Source organism: Hevea brasiliensis, chromosome 7 (assembly GCF_030052815.1).
Source record: "Hevea brasiliensis isolate MT/VB/25A 57/8 chromosome 7, ASM3005281v1, whole genome shotgun sequence".
Lineage (NCBI taxonomy): Eukaryota > Viridiplantae > Streptophyta > Magnoliopsida > Malpighiales > Euphorbiaceae > Hevea > Hevea brasiliensis.
In genome coordinates this window covers 8,417,096-8,434,358 of record NC_079499.1, presented here as the reverse complement: position 1 = coordinate 8,434,358, position 17,263 = coordinate 8,417,096, and the positions used below count along the sequence as shown (strand labels likewise).

General features: G+C 29.6%; 2 protein-coding genes across 2 annotated transcripts; both read left to right on the top strand.

Annotated features, from left to right (window-relative positions):
* The first annotated feature begins 10,369 nt into the window (after positions 1–10,369).
* LOC110633358 (uncharacterized) lies at positions 10,370–11,787 on the top strand. Its single transcript, XM_021781928.2, has 2 exons — positions 10,370–10,738; positions 10,904–11,787. The coding sequence occupies exons 1-2, from the start codon at positions 10,731–10,733 to the stop codon at positions 11,481–11,483; spliced, it is 588 nt and encodes a 195-aa protein (XP_021637620.2). The 5' UTR covers positions 10,370–10,730; the 3' UTR covers positions 11,484–11,787.
* Positions 11,482–14,883, top strand: LOC110633357 (uncharacterized). Its single transcript, XM_021781927.2, has 3 exons — positions 11,482–11,600; positions 13,206–13,995; positions 14,086–14,883. The coding sequence occupies exons 2-3, from the start codon at positions 13,943–13,945 to the stop codon at positions 14,618–14,620; spliced, it is 588 nt and encodes a 195-aa protein (XP_021637619.2). The 5' UTR covers positions 11,482–11,600; positions 13,206–13,942; the 3' UTR covers positions 14,621–14,883.
* The last annotated feature ends 2,380 nt before the right edge of the window (positions 14,884–17,263 follow it).

Below are 17,263 nucleotides of genomic sequence, written 5' to 3'. Positions count from 1 at the left end.
TCACATGAATAGTGCAATCGAAGATCCTCAGTGTATTTATTGTTCAATGGATTCATAATCAATTTCAACTAGCATCTTTGACTTAATGGATTATAGCATTGCAATTTTAGATCTTGAATCTTGACAAGGCAAAAGTAAGGTTACAGGTGTGGGTGTCTATTTAAATTGTGTTAGTTATTTTAGTAAAATTGGGTTATGGGAGTTCTCTAATTAACATGTGCAGCCTTACCTTATCACATTGTTAAGAGATTGATATGGTGAAGCTTGGTGCTTGAGCTATAAGAATCCTTATGCGACCTAGGAGTGGGATAGGTAATTTACCGATTGATTGTTCTTACTCTTTGTTGACCTGAAGAAGGGGAGCTTTTAAAATATGATGCATATTGAACCTTGATATGGTGAAGATTTGTTCATTTAGGTCCTTAAACTATGTAAGGTGTGATACCTAATTCACCTATAGATTGTCTTTAGTCTTTGTTGAACCCAAGGATGGGAGTTTTTGAGAAAAATGAGAGGAAAAAGGTTGGATCTTATATCCATGAGTGGAAAGTATAATGAATACAAAATCATTTCCAAGCTGCTACCAACATAAATTGAACAAATAGTAGTAAAATGTCCTTTTACATGTGCATAATGAGTAACATTTGCAATGTTGCGTCCTTTATCATGTGAATTTCTTCTGTCTTTTGCAAATGGGGCATGTAGCCTTCTATACTCTGGTATTTTCTAGTGGCTTGTTTTCTGTCTTTTTTCATCGTTGTTTAAAAAAAATGGTATCACTAGAGTAGAATTACAAAAGAAGTGAAATTTAGAATGAGTTTGTAGACCAATTTTTGCTTTCGTGCATAAACTCCCCAAAGTGAAATGCAACTTATCCTTAAAACAGCCTCTCTTGCTTCTCAAATAAGTTATTTTGTAGTGGGAGTTTATGCATGCGAGGACAAATTATCTATATGTATCAAGAGATATTTTTCAAGAAAAAAATGATAGACATTTTTCATTTGGAAGTGATAAATAAATTGAATTTTTATCATAACTGGAATGAGAGTCAACCTAAATCTTCCTTTTCCCCCTTGCATGGCAAATTAAGTGTGTTGTTATTGAATGTTCAGCACTAGCTTACAGTCGTATGGGAGGCAAAGAAGTTACAAAAATTTCTTTTATAAAATTTTGAAGTAAAAGACATGAATGACTTTATTAATATTCATCTTCTGTTTTGTTCATGTTTTCTATGCCACTTCACTTTTCTTTGTGTATGCACCTTCACACTCATATTTTTAATCCAAAAAGTTTGTACAACATAATTTGATGCTATTTTATGCTGAGGAATTTTTTTGTTTCCATGGAGTTCTAACAAGCATTTTGTTTGTCTTAAAGTTTTGAAGAAGTTTATATATAGTATTCTATAGGGAGAAGTTAGAAATTTAGCACAGAATTCATCTTGTATTGATGGGCATACAAAGAGATCAAATTTAGCACATAACAAATGTTTGGGCAAAATTGCAATTTAATCCAATAGTTTCAATTTTGGCAATATAAACCAAATTGAAACATTTTGTCGCAATTTTATCTAATAAACAAAATCTGGTCATAATTGAATTATATATATATATATATATATATATATATATATATATATATATATATATATATATATATATATATATATATTTCATTAATTAATGAAGTAAGTTTTTTTGAAAAAAAATTTCCTCTCTCTTAACCTCTACACAAACTGTTAACCTTGGTAAGCTTCAAACTCACCCAAAATTGCTAAATAGAGAGAGAAAGTTAGATCCAAAGTTGTTGCCCTTCATTTCTCCCTTTCTAGTCTCTAGCGAAGTTTGAGGAAGGTTCCCTTGACGTCACGAGATGCCAGCGACATTCCATTGTCCTTAGCTTCGCCGAAAACAATGAGCAACATATCAAAGAAGTTTGGTGCAAAAACAACTCCTTTTTGATTTGCACAAACCAAAGCTCTCATTGGTGTGTTTTCTCTGCTTCTCTTTAGGTTTTGAGTTCCGTTTTGATGGGAGCTACGGGGATACAGAAGCATTTGACTAAGTTTCAGATTGGTAGGAGTTTGCTTATGAGAGAGAAGAGAAATTGAAGAGGAAAAGATATGAGAAAAGAAATTTTAAAAATTATTTTTATATGTAAATGGAATAAAAAAAAATATTTTATTTCAATTTTGACAATTTTTTTTACTAGATAAAATTTGGCATAAATTGCTGAAATTGAAACTATTACATTAAATTACTTTTTTTTGTCAAATGTTTGGATTTTTTTTTTTAAATAATTGTATTTTACGAGATATGTTAGATCTTGTCATTATGTAGTTTAAAATAATAACCATTGAGCTAGCAATGCCATGGTACCTTATAAGGCTTATATGGGAGGTGTAGGTGTGAGGTATTGTTCTTCTTTATGTTGAGATGATATTGGTGAGTGGAAGTTTATAGTATTGTTCTTAAGCTCGGATCAAACCGACTGGTTCATCCCAAAAACTCGAGAATTAAGCTTATGGTTGGTCCAGGTTATCCCTAAAAATTGAAATTTGTGAAACTTGGTGATTCGACTGGGAAACTAATGACTCAATTACAGGGTCACATCGGTAGAGTAGATTTTTTTTTTTTAATCGATTTTTGCACAAAACATTGTTGTTTTACATATGTGGTAATTTTTGGTTAGTGAGAGGGGCAACCCTCAATAGGGCAAAAATACAAAATTACTGTACTTTATGCTTTTCGACGTCTCGGACAAAACAGTGACATCCATTTTCTCCAAAAAGTAATTCTAAACTCTTGTTTTTGGATAATGCAAGTTTATCATTACTATTTTGGACAGTCGATTTGAGGGAACAAGTGTAAACTAAAAATTAAGTAATATTAATAGGAGCTTTAAAGTTATTTAAGTATTGGTTAAATATCAAAAGAATGCATATTTGGTATATATATGAGCTAATATACTAAAATTAATTTATAAAATATTATATTTGTTAATTTAATATTTATTTATTTATATGCTAATATAGCATTAGTATATTAATATTAATTGATAAAAGATTATTAATTACAGAACATAAGTTTAATATTTATTGAATATTATATAATAAAATATTCATTTAATATAAAATTATTAATAAAAAAATGTTTAGCATACTAATATCAATCTATAAAAGATTATTAATTCCTTAACATAAATTTAAAATTAATTTATTGAAAAGCATTTAGCATAAAAAGTGTATCGCTTCAACTCTAGTTAAATCTTAAACTCTTAACTAATTGTTTTAACTGATTCTCATTAATGGCCGGGTCTAAAAACCTTGGTTAATAGGTTTTTGAAATTGTATAGTCTTTTGGAGAATGAAGAACGGACTTAGAGAATGTTTGGTTTAACTTATGAAAATCAACTTATAAACGCTAGCTGCTTATAAACTAATTGGAGCTTATAAGCATTTAAATTTAAATAGTTACGTGTTTGGTTAAACTGCTTATAAATGACTAATAAGTAGTTAATTTATTTGGTAAAAAATAACTTATAAATACATTTATTATTAAAATTATTAAAAATGATATTAAATGAGATTTATAGTGAAATTTTCAAAATTAAATAAGAATAATTTAGTAAAATATTTTATTAAACTAGCTTATAAGTATCAAAATAAAAAGTTGAGTCCTCTAACTTATTTTTTTTAGCTTAAAAAATTATTATAAATAAACATGTCAATATATTCTTAGAGCTGGATAAAGTTTGATAATTATTCCTGAATTTATCTAGTTATAATATTACAGTCTCTCAACTTAAAAATGTAACATAAAATCCCATTAACTTTCAAATTTTGGACAGTAAAATCCCTCTAACCTCCAATTATCAATTTTTCAGTTAGACGCTGACTTAGACAGTTCCAGCATGGAGCTTAGTCAGTATTTCTTTTTTCTCTCTCAAGCCATGTGTAAATTGAATCATTTTTCTTTTTATAGACAGAATAATTTTTCATGTGTAAAGAGAATAATTTTACGCTTTGTATAAGAGATGAGAGAGAAATATTGACTAAGTGTCATGCGGGAGCTATTTACATCAGTTTTCAACTGAAAAATCAGTAATTGAAAGTCAGAGGGATTTTACTATGCTAAATTTGAAAGTTTAGGGGGTTTTATGTTACATTTTAAAGTTGCAGAACTGTAGTGTTATAACTATATAAATTTAGGGACAATTGTTGAAATTTATCCTCTTAGAGCTTATAAGCTGGTTTGACAAGCTTATAAGTTAAGATAAACATCATCTTAAAATAGTTTCAGTCTGAAGCGTTGGGCAAAGATAAGGAATTTAGAATTGAGACTAAAAATGAGTTTTGTCAATGGAATGCGATTCTCTTCTCAAAAAGCTAACTATTATGAGTTTGTCTGGACATTCGAGCAATAGTATTATTGTTGTAGTTTAATAATCTCCCTAGACCTGTATTGTTTGATTTAGATGTATTGTAATTGTTAGCATAATTACAGCAATTAGCATGATTATAAGAGATTTGTATAGCATAATTACAACAATTATGCTAACAGTAGTGATGATTAATGTTGAGATGAGGGGATTGGTTGCATGCTTATATATGTGCCGTCTATAATTTATGGAATTATCCCAAATGATATGATTGTCCGTTGCTTGGTATATGTATGTACGTTTTGGCGCAGCATGCATTTTGGGGGAAGGGAATTGGTGGAGTCGTCGAGCAAGTGCTATCCCCTTTCTGTCTTTCAGCTACTCTAGTCTTTGCCTTAGATTCGTGCTTCTGCATTTTTGAGAGAAAAGTGAGTACTTTCAATCTTTGTATTTTTTGCAAGTGGGATTGCATGCAAAAGGGTTGTCATGAGCAAAAAAGCATCTGGTGTGCTTGTTTTGGCTAGTATACATCATGTCTTTGATTCTGTGCTTGATTACAGTTTACTTGACACCGATGATTTGATTTATTTAAGTTTGAATTGCACAACTCTGTAATGGAGAATTCGGGGTTGGGTGTTGATTATTGTGACATTCAGAGAGGATTCTTTGAAGGGACTGACAATCAAAGGAAATGCTAGTCTTTAGGGTTAATTTTATCATGAACACTTGACAAATAATTAAATTTTAATTGTCTATAACGAGTAATTACAATCAATTGCTGACAAATTTATTGAAAAACTTGTATGGCAAAATATACCGAATGGCTGCAGTTGAGAGAGGAGTGAATTGTGAATGTACCTTTCTTTCTTCTATCTCTTAATTTGGAGCAAATTAATTTATCATTTTAATTACATTTAATTATGCCCCTTTTTCCTTCTTAATCAAAGATTGGGCTTTAATTATGAATGTCAAGGATCACTCGAACAAAAAACAAAACAATGAATGAACGCTTAACCCTGCCTACCGGGGTTAGTTTGATTCTTTCAAAAGAGCTGAGAGATTGTCAGGTGCGCTGTATAATTAGCCAACTGAAAGAGCCTACCATCATCTAAAAGAAACAGCCCCACACTCCGAGGGCCTATGTGGCTATGGGGGTATTTGGTTTACTTATTGAGTACAGTTGATAGCTGATAGACACCCAAACAGGTAAATTGTGGTGTTTGGCAAGTTTAAAAAAATAGAGCTGATAGCTGATGGGCAACTGATATGATACTCATCAGCTGCAGTTTGTATCAGCTCTATTTTTAGAGCTGTTTCTCATCAGCTGATAGCTGATATGGTTTTATTTTTTATTTTGACCATATTATCCTTTTTTATTTAACTTGAAAATTAATATTATTAATATTTTTATTTTTTTATTTGTAATTTTAATATTTTAATTAACGTATTTCAACTTTGTTAAAATATTTTTTATTAATAACATAAAATATAAAATATTTATTTATATCCAAAAACTTAAAATTAATTATAAATTTTTCTATTAACAATAATAATTATTTTATTATTTTATCTATATTTTTAAAATTACTTAATTATTTTAAAAATAATTATTTTCTTATTTCAATAATAAAATAAATTATATAATATAAAAAATTAATAATTATATATTTATTTAAATAATATAATATATTAATTTAATAATTACATATTTAATTTAATAATAAAATAAATAATATAATGTAATAAATTTATAATTTTATATTTATTTAAAAAAATAAATTATATGATATATACCCTTATTAGTCATTTCACATATTAACAGCAACAGCTAAATATAATTTTATCAAACACTTAATATAAAACATCTATCATCAGCTATCCGTTATCAGCTAACAGTAACAGCTAACAGCTATCAGTTGTATTTAATAGTTAATCCAAACAGGCTCTATGTCTGTGTTTCCATGTACGTTGCAAAATTCATTTATGGGCTTGGGTTTGCTCGACTTCCCCTCTTTTTACGCTTAGGTCCAATGAGGCTAATGATACATTTTCTTCATTTTCTTTTCAATATTTTCTTTAGAGTAATGATTGAAAAAAAAAAATCGTATTTTTCAATTTAATTCAATTAATCTCAAGTTTAGCATATTTATTGTAATTTTTTTCAACTTATTAAAATTAGGATTTCAATTTTAATAGTTGTAGTTAATTTTTATCACAGGGAGAGAGATTAATAATTTTATCTAATTTTGCTAAAATTGCAATCAAATTTAATTATTTTAAAATTTCATCTAAATTAATAAAATTAATATGATTTAATTAAATTAAAATTAATTTTATTATGATTAGGCCACTTTCTTTGGGTATAACAAGCAATGCATTTCCCATCAACAAATGCCTTCGTTAGTTCTTTATAGCCCATTAACTTTCGAGTCACCACAGACCCATGACATGACAATATAAACGAAAATTATGTCCTACAATTATTTATATTCCATGTAAAATACTCGATAAATTATGGGGTTATTGGAATACTTTAGTGGATTTCTAATTCATTTTTCTCTGCATGAACCACATCAGAAGGCCATACTGCTGTAACAGAGGCAGTGATACATTATATAGAAAACTGGTAAAACGAATGGGCTTTGGCAATGCATGGAGTGAGAGGCTTGCAAAATGTAATGGACTAACAAAACCATTAATTAACAAGATTTAGTGAAAAATTTTAGGGTACGCAATGACTGCCACTCTCAATGATGAAGCTCGTTTCTAAGATTACCAAGAGAAAATAGACGCGAGGGATCGCAACAGGTTTCACCATTTTGAAAATGGGACTTGTTCTTGTGGAGAAAACTGGTGAAATAAGACTTCAAATCTTTCATCAAATGTTCCTATTCATTGCATTGATGATGAAGTTGAAGGAGAAAAGGTTCAAGGAACTCTCTAGGCAAAGATTCAACTTTACAAAAGAAACATCATGCTGTTATCAAGAATTTTATGCAAAGATTGAAGATCAATTTTAATTTAAAATAATTTAAGGGTAATTTCTTATATAAAATGAATTTTTATAATTTTGTAAAATATACAATGAAAATGTAATAATTATTCATAACAATAAAATAAATCTGATCACTGAGTGGCATGGGTTAGCTTGGCCTGCCCGAGCCGGAAAGGCTCCGTACATGCATTGTCTGTCCACCTTATATAAATAAAAAATATTTCTAAAATTTAAAAAATATTTTTAAATATATAATATTTGTCTATGAAATTATTAAATTGCAATTATTTTTTTATTAATGACAGGAGAAAAATTAAAAATTTACCTTTAGAGGGTCAAAAATAAATATTACAAGAAAATTAAATAAAATTTTGTTAAAAATATGACTAAATAAAAATAGAAAATATTAAGTGATTAAAGTTAAATAACATAAAAAATTATGAATAAAATCAACAAAGATAGAAATATTGAAGGGAAAATAATGGTTCTTTTAAAAAAATACATAAAATATTATAGATAAAATTTTAATTTTTAAAATTTTAAAAGACAAATAGCTTTTTTTTTTTGAAAAAATACATCAAAATTAAGGATAGAATTTTAATTTTCAAGACTTCTGGTGCGCCATAGACTCCTCCAAGGCCATAGCTGTATATATTTATATTAATTTTGTCCTAAATTTTATTTTATTAAATAAAATTTTATTGCGTATAAAAAAAAAGATAATTGACTTTTAAAACCATCACTTTTAAATCAAACCTATTCTCCATCTTTTATATTATATTCCACCTATATTTATATATAGTATTCCAGAAATTTAAATTCTTATATTATAAGATAGGTTCATAATTTTAGAAATGATTTTAATATTATTAATTTTAAATATTATATTATCATTAAAATCGAATTTCAATCAATTTTTAGACTAAAAGTTCAATAAAAGGAAAAAAACAACATTTATTATTAATATAAATTTTTAGGTAAAAATGAAAAGGACAATAATATATGTTTTTTACTTGAATAATGATAGCTTAAAAGCAAAGCAAGTTGGAAAAAACATTGAAATAATGCCTGATAATTCTGAAATTTTTAATAATCCTAAAAATGAAAGTTATATTCTAAATTTTAAGTGTGGAAAATGGGTAAATTATATAAGTAATTCACTTTTCACAATTTAGAAAAATCTATATTTATGTGAAAATAAAAAATATTAAAATTTAGTGCCTTGGTCACACCTAATAATTTTCTTGAAAAACGTAATCATGAACTTGGAAAACAAACTATTATCAACCTGTTTGAAAATTATAAATTTATAAGAATTTAATTTAATTGATTTATTATTATTATTATTATTTTTTAGGTTTGAAAATATAATTTAATTTTTTTACTTAAAAATCATTTTAAAAAAGAAATCGGTAATTATGTGGAAATTTAATTTAATTTAAATTTTTTCTTGCGTATGATTTATTTCATCAAAAAGCCTATATGGACACCTTTTGATTTTGTTGTAACAATAACTTAAATAAGAAAAATAAAATTTCAATAATTTTGAATTTAGATTATAACTATTATTGAAGATAACATATTTACTTATTTTCATAATTAATGGTAAATATGTTTGATTTTCATTCTTTTAATTCATGTTGCAATCATTTTTTTTTACTTAAAACTATTATTAATTTATTAGTATAGATCTTAATTAGAAAGTATAGAATCACATTGTATTGAGATGGAGCATATTAGGGATGAGGATTAAGATATTATCTATAAAATTAATTTAAAATTAATGTTTTATATACTATAGTTTAGTATAATATAAGTATTCTTAATAAATAAATTTTTTTCATATTTTTTTAATTTTTAAACATTGTTTATAAATTAAGAATTTAATCTTATTAATTAAATTAATTTAAAAATTAAAATACAATAATAAAGCAATTTTACATGTTAATTTGAGGTTGTATAATTAATATTTAAAAAATGGACAAATTAAAAGAATGACCTTCTTAAAAGTTCTACTACTATATTGTTTTATCTAATATTATCTTTAATTTAAGTGAAAAAACATTTATCCTTTATTCCATTAAGAGAAATTTATTACTTGAATCCTAAGTTTTGATCAATATTAGATTTTGATCTATATATTTTAGAAAATGAATGATTTAGTCTATGTGTTTGATAATTGCTAAAATTATTAGAATTTTTTTTTCTTGTTAATTTTATTCTTATTAATTTTTTTTAATTCTTTTTATAAAATAGAAAATATTAATTTATTTGATAGTAATTAATTTTAATTGAAAGAAAATAAAAATAAGATACTAAAATTATTTAATTTCTAAAATATAAAAATTAAATCATAATATTAATCAAATTTCATGGTTAAAGAGTACCTTAATTAAATAAAAAAAAGATATTTATAAGTAAGAGACTAACGATTCGTTTGACGTCACTGTTGAAATTGCTATTAAGAAAATTAATTTTTTATATATATTAATTAGAGATTATTAAAAAAATAATTTAAAATTAAATTTAATAAATTTTAATTATAAAAATATTAAAATAATAAAATATTTTTTTTTCAAAATAATATTTTTATTCAAAAAAATAATTTCAATTCTCCGGATGTAATGTGAAATAAACATCAAGTCATTAAATTTTTAAAATATAAAAACTGAACTATAATATTAGTTAAAATTTAAATATCAAATAATAAATTTTCAAATTTTATTTCAAAGAAATTTCTTAATAAAAATAAATAAATAAAAAATAAAGCAACACCAAGAGAGACGAGATCAGACAAATTGAAGGCTCAGAATAAAATAAAAAGGGCTGGAATTAGGCGCTGAGCTGCAAAATTTGAAAAAATTAAGAAGCGTAGCTTGTTACTATACTTTGGGTTGACAAAGGTTTCGAAACGTGAACGACCAACAGATTAATTGCAACACTCAACAAATATTTGTTTTCAAATCTACATTGATGTGATTGTCCTCTTGTATTAAAAAAGAAATGTCCTCCTGTACAAACACCACCTGTTTTCTGTGGCTCCACTTCCACTGGACCTTTGCCCACTCCTCCTTACAAATCACCAACCTTTATCCCATCCAATAAGCAACCAAATATAACTAAAAAGCCAAGCCATCTCCTTCTTTCCCACTCTCTCCTCCAACAAACCGAACTCAAATAAATCCCCACAAGCTAATTAACAAACCCACTATGCACAAACCAAAAAGTTAGAAGCTTTTCCTATAAACAGAGTGGAGCTCCTTCTTGAAGCTTTGATTCCCTGCCTATTATTGCTGGGAACTGAAGGGAACATATACGCTGCAAGCTACTCCCAAGATTCATTAAAGATTAAATAATGGATCAGTAAATCCATTCTCTCTCTCTCTCTCTCTCTCTCTCTCTCTCTCGCTAATTTCCATTTCCACCATTTCTTGCTTTTATATGTATTTTCTTTCTCTCTGTTTCCGTTCAGCTTGCTTTGCTAGCTTATTTTAGTCATGTTAACCCAGTTTCAATCTTTTTCTCCAGATCTCCAAAAGACCCCTACTACAGCGAGAATACCACCGGAAGGGTTACCTCCACTTCTTCCTCCTCTGCTTCCACCACTACCAGCGTCCACGTGACCGCCCTCGATGGCCTCGTCAACGTCAACTCCCTTTTCACAATCGCTGTATTCGTGGGCCTCTCTCTCACCACCCCAGGCCAGCGCAGCCTCGAGAATCGCTCTGCCTGCGACGCGGGCATCGATGTGGCGAAAAAACTCCTTGTCTTTGAGGTTGTGTCTTTCAGCTTCTTCCTCTTTTCCTCCCTAATTGCTCAAGGCCTGAAACTTGCTATTAACTTGTTGAATAGCAAAGACGTGGATGAGGCTTTCAGAGCCCACATCAATCTAAAGGTATTGAGATTTGGGATGATGGGTTCTGCGGTGGGGTCGGTGATGGGTTGCATCTTCTTGGTGCTTTCAATGGTGAATGTGATTCAGATTCGGTTGGGGATGTTGTCATGTGGAAGCAAGAGTGCGGTTCACGCGGTTACAGCATTGGTCCTTCTGGTTTCTTCGGCTCTCTTGATTTATATTTCCACTGCCTTTTATGCTTTTCTGCACTGATTCTTTCTACATATATATGGGTTCTCAAGCATGAACTTAAACCATGTGTATAAGGTTGTGGAAATTGCATTATGGTATGATCTGTTGGAGGATATACTGCACAATTTGGATTGTTGGGTAAGCTCATTGTGGTGGCATTTTGGGTCTAATGCTTCGCTGATAATCTTTTGGTTAAGAATTGATCTATGCTTCTCTTCTATATTATTTTTCCCGCAAAAATTTGGGTGTGATTTGCCAATGAGTTGGTGTATGTTGTTTGACTCCGGAAATTGATATATGTGACTTGGGGGTTTTGTTAGGTAAATTTGGATGCTTGGATAGTTAAATATGGCTTATCTAAATACAAAGTTTTGAACTTTGTATGATAGCTTGAGGGGATAATTAGTTCGAAGCATTTCATTCTTTGTCATTGGTTGTTTTGTGTATGGTAGGAAATGCTATATCTAAATTTGCGTACTCACCCGGCTAAGTTTGTGCAATTTCAGCTGATTTGTATACTGTTTAGTTCTGTTTGTTTGAGTCTCACCAAATCATATTAGGGCTGCTTGCTAGATTTTGTCCAATTGATGGAATATGGTCTAGATATTTGGCTGACAAAAAAAGAACTAGCAAAATTGACTGCATATTAAATTTTATACTGTTGGGTAAATTGGTCTGCTAGATTGTTCAAAACTTCAAATAATTTCTATCAACAGTTTGGAACTTTTAACATGTTCATTAAGAATCATGGCTTTTGCTACACCACCCCACTAAATTTCTCAGCTTTTAAGTTTGGACTGATTTTATATAAATTTTCAATAAGTTAATTAAGTTCCCCTGTTAAATCTCTATATATGACAAGTGTTGCATATGCAGGTAATGCATGCGTGCCTGTATGATTATTATCTTGCAGTTTGCAGGATGATAACGCTCATTTTGGACTATGTAATTTTGTTAGCATTAGGCAAGTTTAGTAGGACGATGCTTTTCTTTCCACAAGCTGTGCAATTTCCTTGACTTTGATCTGTATTTTTTGGTAAGAATTTCCCCAATGCAGTTGTCTTGTTTTTCGCATGTTGGCAAAAAATAATAAGAAAAAAAAGTTTCCCTTTTCCTTCATAAAGAGCTGATCAATGAGTTTACTAAAAGCTTTTTTTTTACTGCTGTTGAATGGAGCAAGTAAAAGGAGTGCTCAAGGTTGGAGAAGACAAATTCGTGTGTGAAAAATGTGAAGGTTCATACATTGTCTAATCTTGCACTTGCTTTCAATCATGTGAGAAACAACTGTTTTAGGAATATAATTACAGGAAGCTATTTCATATGGGAAATTCTTATTTGTACCTGGTCTATATCCACATATCCACATATTAAATAGATGAAACTCTCGTGTTTATATCTTGGATGAGTTTTTCCCATTTCTTACAAGGGATGATATCTTGTTTAGTGTGAGGCTTTTGCTACTTTTTTTATTTTTTATTTTTCATCAGAAGATATACTTTCATTCATGATCAGAAACTACAGCATAGTGCTCACGAATTTCCGAGGCTTTTGCTACTTGCGAAATTTTCCTTGACATTGTTATCTATGATGACTTGTAAGCGGGCTGTAAACGCTGTGTTCTCTGTCAACGCCCTTTTGTTTCTATCCAAACCATTGAAAAAATGGCAATTTCCATAGACTTTATCAATGAAATATTGTATAATATTTGTGGCTTTGGCTTTTGCTTTTGCTTTTACTTTCCAGGTTTTCAACTTTTCCACTTTGGTTCGGCTTTTGGACGTGGAGCGGCTGCCAGTCATATGTCATAAACAGGAACAATTGAAACTAATTTTCTTGTTTATTTAAGAGCCATTTTTCCTACTCTCCAACTTCAGAAAACGAAACCTTTCGTGGGCTTACAGTTGGTATTATATGTAATTTTTAGGTCTGTTGAGGGAAACATGGGCCCCTCTCTCTCTCTCTCTATATATATATATATAGAGAGAGAGAGTTTACCATTAGTAATTTTTTATATTAAGCCTTGACGGAGTTTGAACTTGTAGACTCATGGTTTTAATATTTTAATATATCAAAATATTTAATGAAATATAACAGAATTTAAACTTAAAACTTGTTACATGGTAATTTTAAAATTTTTGGTGTCTGGGTTGCCCTAAAAGACTTGATTATTCCTTTCTAAACTGTTTTCTCCAACAATTACTGGGGTTTAGTGATTGATGTTGCAAGCTTGCAACTGCTTTTAATTGTTCAACTATTCTTTCCTGAATATGAACATTCAGGAGAAAAAGGTTCCCCCAATAACAAAACGTATCGTATGGAGATTATTCATTTGAAAGACCTGCAAATTTGCACCACGGGAAATAGTTGCTTCCAGAATAAAATTCCAATTTTTCATTTATGCGTTCATTATAGGCTAATTAGCATCTCGTGTTTCTTTCGGTCCTTCCCCTTTTGTAATGCTTAAAAACGAAAGGTAGTCAATGTCCCGACTGCATATGCAGGAAGAGCTGCAGAAAATATCAGTCATGGAACGGTATTTTCTTACTTATCGATCTTTGTTTCATTATTGTCCATAATTAAGTAGAAATTTCTCTGATTTCTTTGACCCTCGTCTGCTTTTCAGGTTAAATACGCATAAAGTGCTGGACACAATAGACATCCATCAGAAAGCACTAGACGACCTTGTCAACGTGAACTCGCTCTTCACAATAGCCGTGTTTGTTGGCTTATCCTTAGCTCATCCGGGCGAGCACAGCCTGGAGGACCGTGCCGAGTGCGACCCAGACAGGAGGCTAGCCAAACGGCTTGTAGTGAGCGAGGTGCTGTCATTTGCTTTCTTCCTGCTATCCAGCCTTGTAGCCAAGACTCTTAAGGTTCATCTCAACATATACAGGGAAAAAGATTTCAGGAAAATAAAATTCAAGATTATCAGAGGAGGGATGCTGTTGATGTCAGCCTGGGGGTCGATTCTTGGTTGCGTTTTCTTGACAGCGTCGATGGTGGATGTAATACAAATTCGAGTAGGGAAGATTTCGTGTGGGAGTGTGTATGCGTTCAGGGCAGCAGGATCGCTGATCGCCATTGTTCTGCTTGCTTTGGGCATCTACGTGCCTTTTATGATGCATGCTATTTATGTCTCCATGAAAAATATTGAGTAATGCCCATATCTAGAATTTAGGCTTACACTCCTGAATCTCGAAGCATGATTCAGGACATATAATATATTTATAGTGTAGAATTATCGGCTGGATTGCTGGGCTGGAATAAGCCAAGAGGGTTGTGATATAAGCTTTAGTTTGTTTTTGTTGTACGTGCACGTGTATAGCATGTGCTGAACCTGGGTATAAATACCCTGTAATCTCTGTTTCGATATATATGGTAGTTACCATTTTTCTCAGGTTCACTAAGCTTGATTTGTTCATATAGCTGTTCCAATACAATTAGGGTCTGGAGATTGGGACTCTTGCGCAAGGATTTATATGAATTTTTGATTTCAAAATATTCATAAATCTTGTATAAAACCTCAAACTCTAGAACCATGGCTAACGAGAGATTTGAAGGATAAGAACCAAGAAGTCGTTTGTATTTTATTCTTTTTTAGTAAACAGTAAACAAGTCGTAGTTCACTTTATTTTTGCCCTTTTGGTTACAGGCGACAAATCGTTTGTAAATGATGGACAAGACGACGACATAGTACAAACAGGCTGAAACGAACCAGTTATCCACAACTGGCAGATCAAGAACGACATTCGCTTAACTGATATAGATAACCATAGCAATTAAACTCGGAAAGAAGAGAAATTAACCGGAAAAGACATTGAACTTCCAAATTCAAGTCTCAATTTATTGGCTGCAAATAACAAAATTGGTTAATTATTGTTAGATTGTTAGCTAGCTTCTGTTTCAGTATAGTGAATTAGTCCAGCTCATATTCTTTTCCCGCTTCTTTCATTTTGTATGTACAAAAGTCTTATTTCAGTTTCATCACTGTTAAGTTTATATTTTCATATTAATTCAGTTTTAGCAATATAGTATCAGAACATTTTTTTTTCTTGAAGCAGTTATTTTTCATGCCTCTTGCTTTTCCTTGATTTTCTATTTTCTTGGAAAATTTCGATTTATTATGGCTTTGAATCAAAGTAATGATCACCTGCAAAATCCTTCTGATCCATATTTTCTACGTCTTAATGAGAATCCAGTGCTAGTATTGGTTTCTCCAGTCGTTACAGAATCAAATTATCTATAATGCCCTAAAAATTTTTAAAAAATAATTAATTTATTAATTACATTATTTTAAAATTTATTTTATTATTTAAAGATATTTTTTATGAAATTATTTTAAAGTTTTAAATTTAAGTTTTGAATTTTAATTTTGAATGTATTTAACTTAGAATTTTTTTTATAATATTATTTTATACTAATATAATATTATTTTATACTAATAGCATAAATGATAAATATATTGTTATACTTTAAAAATAAAAATAGTATCTTAACTATATGAAATTGATTTTAATTAAAATTATACTATTTAAGTATTAAATATATTTTATATTATTATTTTGATGTATTATTTATTATTATTATTATTATTAAAATTTAATTTAATTGTAGTATAGTATTTTGAAGTACATTGAAAAGAATTTTAAACCTTATTGAGAGAATAAAAAAAATTAAGAATTTAAAAGTAAAAGGTTAAAAAAATTAAATTTTAAAACGTGTTAGTAGACGGCCCTACTCTCTCTCTCTCTCTCTCTCTCTCTCTCTCTCTCTCTTCTTTCTTTCTTCCTTCTTTCTTTTCTTGTTTTCTTTTTTGGGTCATAACTTTCTTCTCTGATCACCTTTTCCAGTATTCTTGATATCAAAACACTCATCTCCTCATGGGCATTGCGTAGATACCAAGTTTGCGTGGTATCATTTTCCGGCTTGCACGAATCGAGCTTTGAAAATTTTAGGGTATTTTCACTTCTAAATAAATTTCTCTTAAACCAGAATTTTTCTCAAAAATCAGAGTATATCAGCGTGTTATACAGTTGAAGAGCTTCAAAACGATACCAATTCGAGAATTTTTCGATACCAAAATATTTTCGAGGCCCACAAACTTGTTGGTGAGATTTCGAGCTTTTAAAGCCATCTTTTGGGTTAAATAAATTTTTTTTCCTAACTCTTTATGTTGTGGGCCTTTTATATAAACTTTCATTTTAGAGAAATTGTACTGGCGATCGGGATTGTAATTTTGATCCTGACGCATGGGTTTCATGATCCACCTTAGAAGTAGGTCGACATTATAGTCATTCCTACCATTTTCAGATACTTAAGACGCGTTCAAAGTGCCAAAAATAGTGTAGGTAACCCCAAATGCAAATTCACTTTTTTTTGCCTTAAGTTGAGCTATAGTTCAATGATTAATAAAATATTCGTGCGCGTATGAGATGCAGTGATTTTAATTGTAATATTAAGATAATGTTATTATGGATCTCCAGGAATATTTATAAAATTTTTGAAAGCAAATTGGATATTTTTAAATAATAGTGAATTTTAGGCTCTTGAGTTGAAATTGAGCAATAACACTAGTTAATTGGTTTTGGCAAGCCTCGAATAGGCATTGTATTGTGTTGTGTTATGGACTTAAGGCCTTTGGGTTGTTGAAACATAATTGTGTTTTCTTGCAGGGAGGTTAGGTCCTAGATATAGGGAAAACTCTAGCAAATTTTTGGCTTGAACCTAGGAAGTTTTTGTTTCTTTAATTAATTACTATTGATATATTCTTGATAGTTCTTTGGTATATTTGCTTAGTTAAT

What these genes read in the sequence shown, in the direction of transcription:
- LOC110633357 (XM_021781927.2), top strand. Translation starts at nt 13,943, where the DNA reads ATGTCCCGACTGCATATGCAGGAAGAGCTGCAGAAAATATCAGTCATG. An exon ending in AAAATATCAGTCATGGAACG is followed by an intron (nt 13,996 to 14,085) that starts GTATTTTCTTAC and finishes TCTGCTTTTCAG; the next exon opens with GTTAAATACGCATAAAGTGC.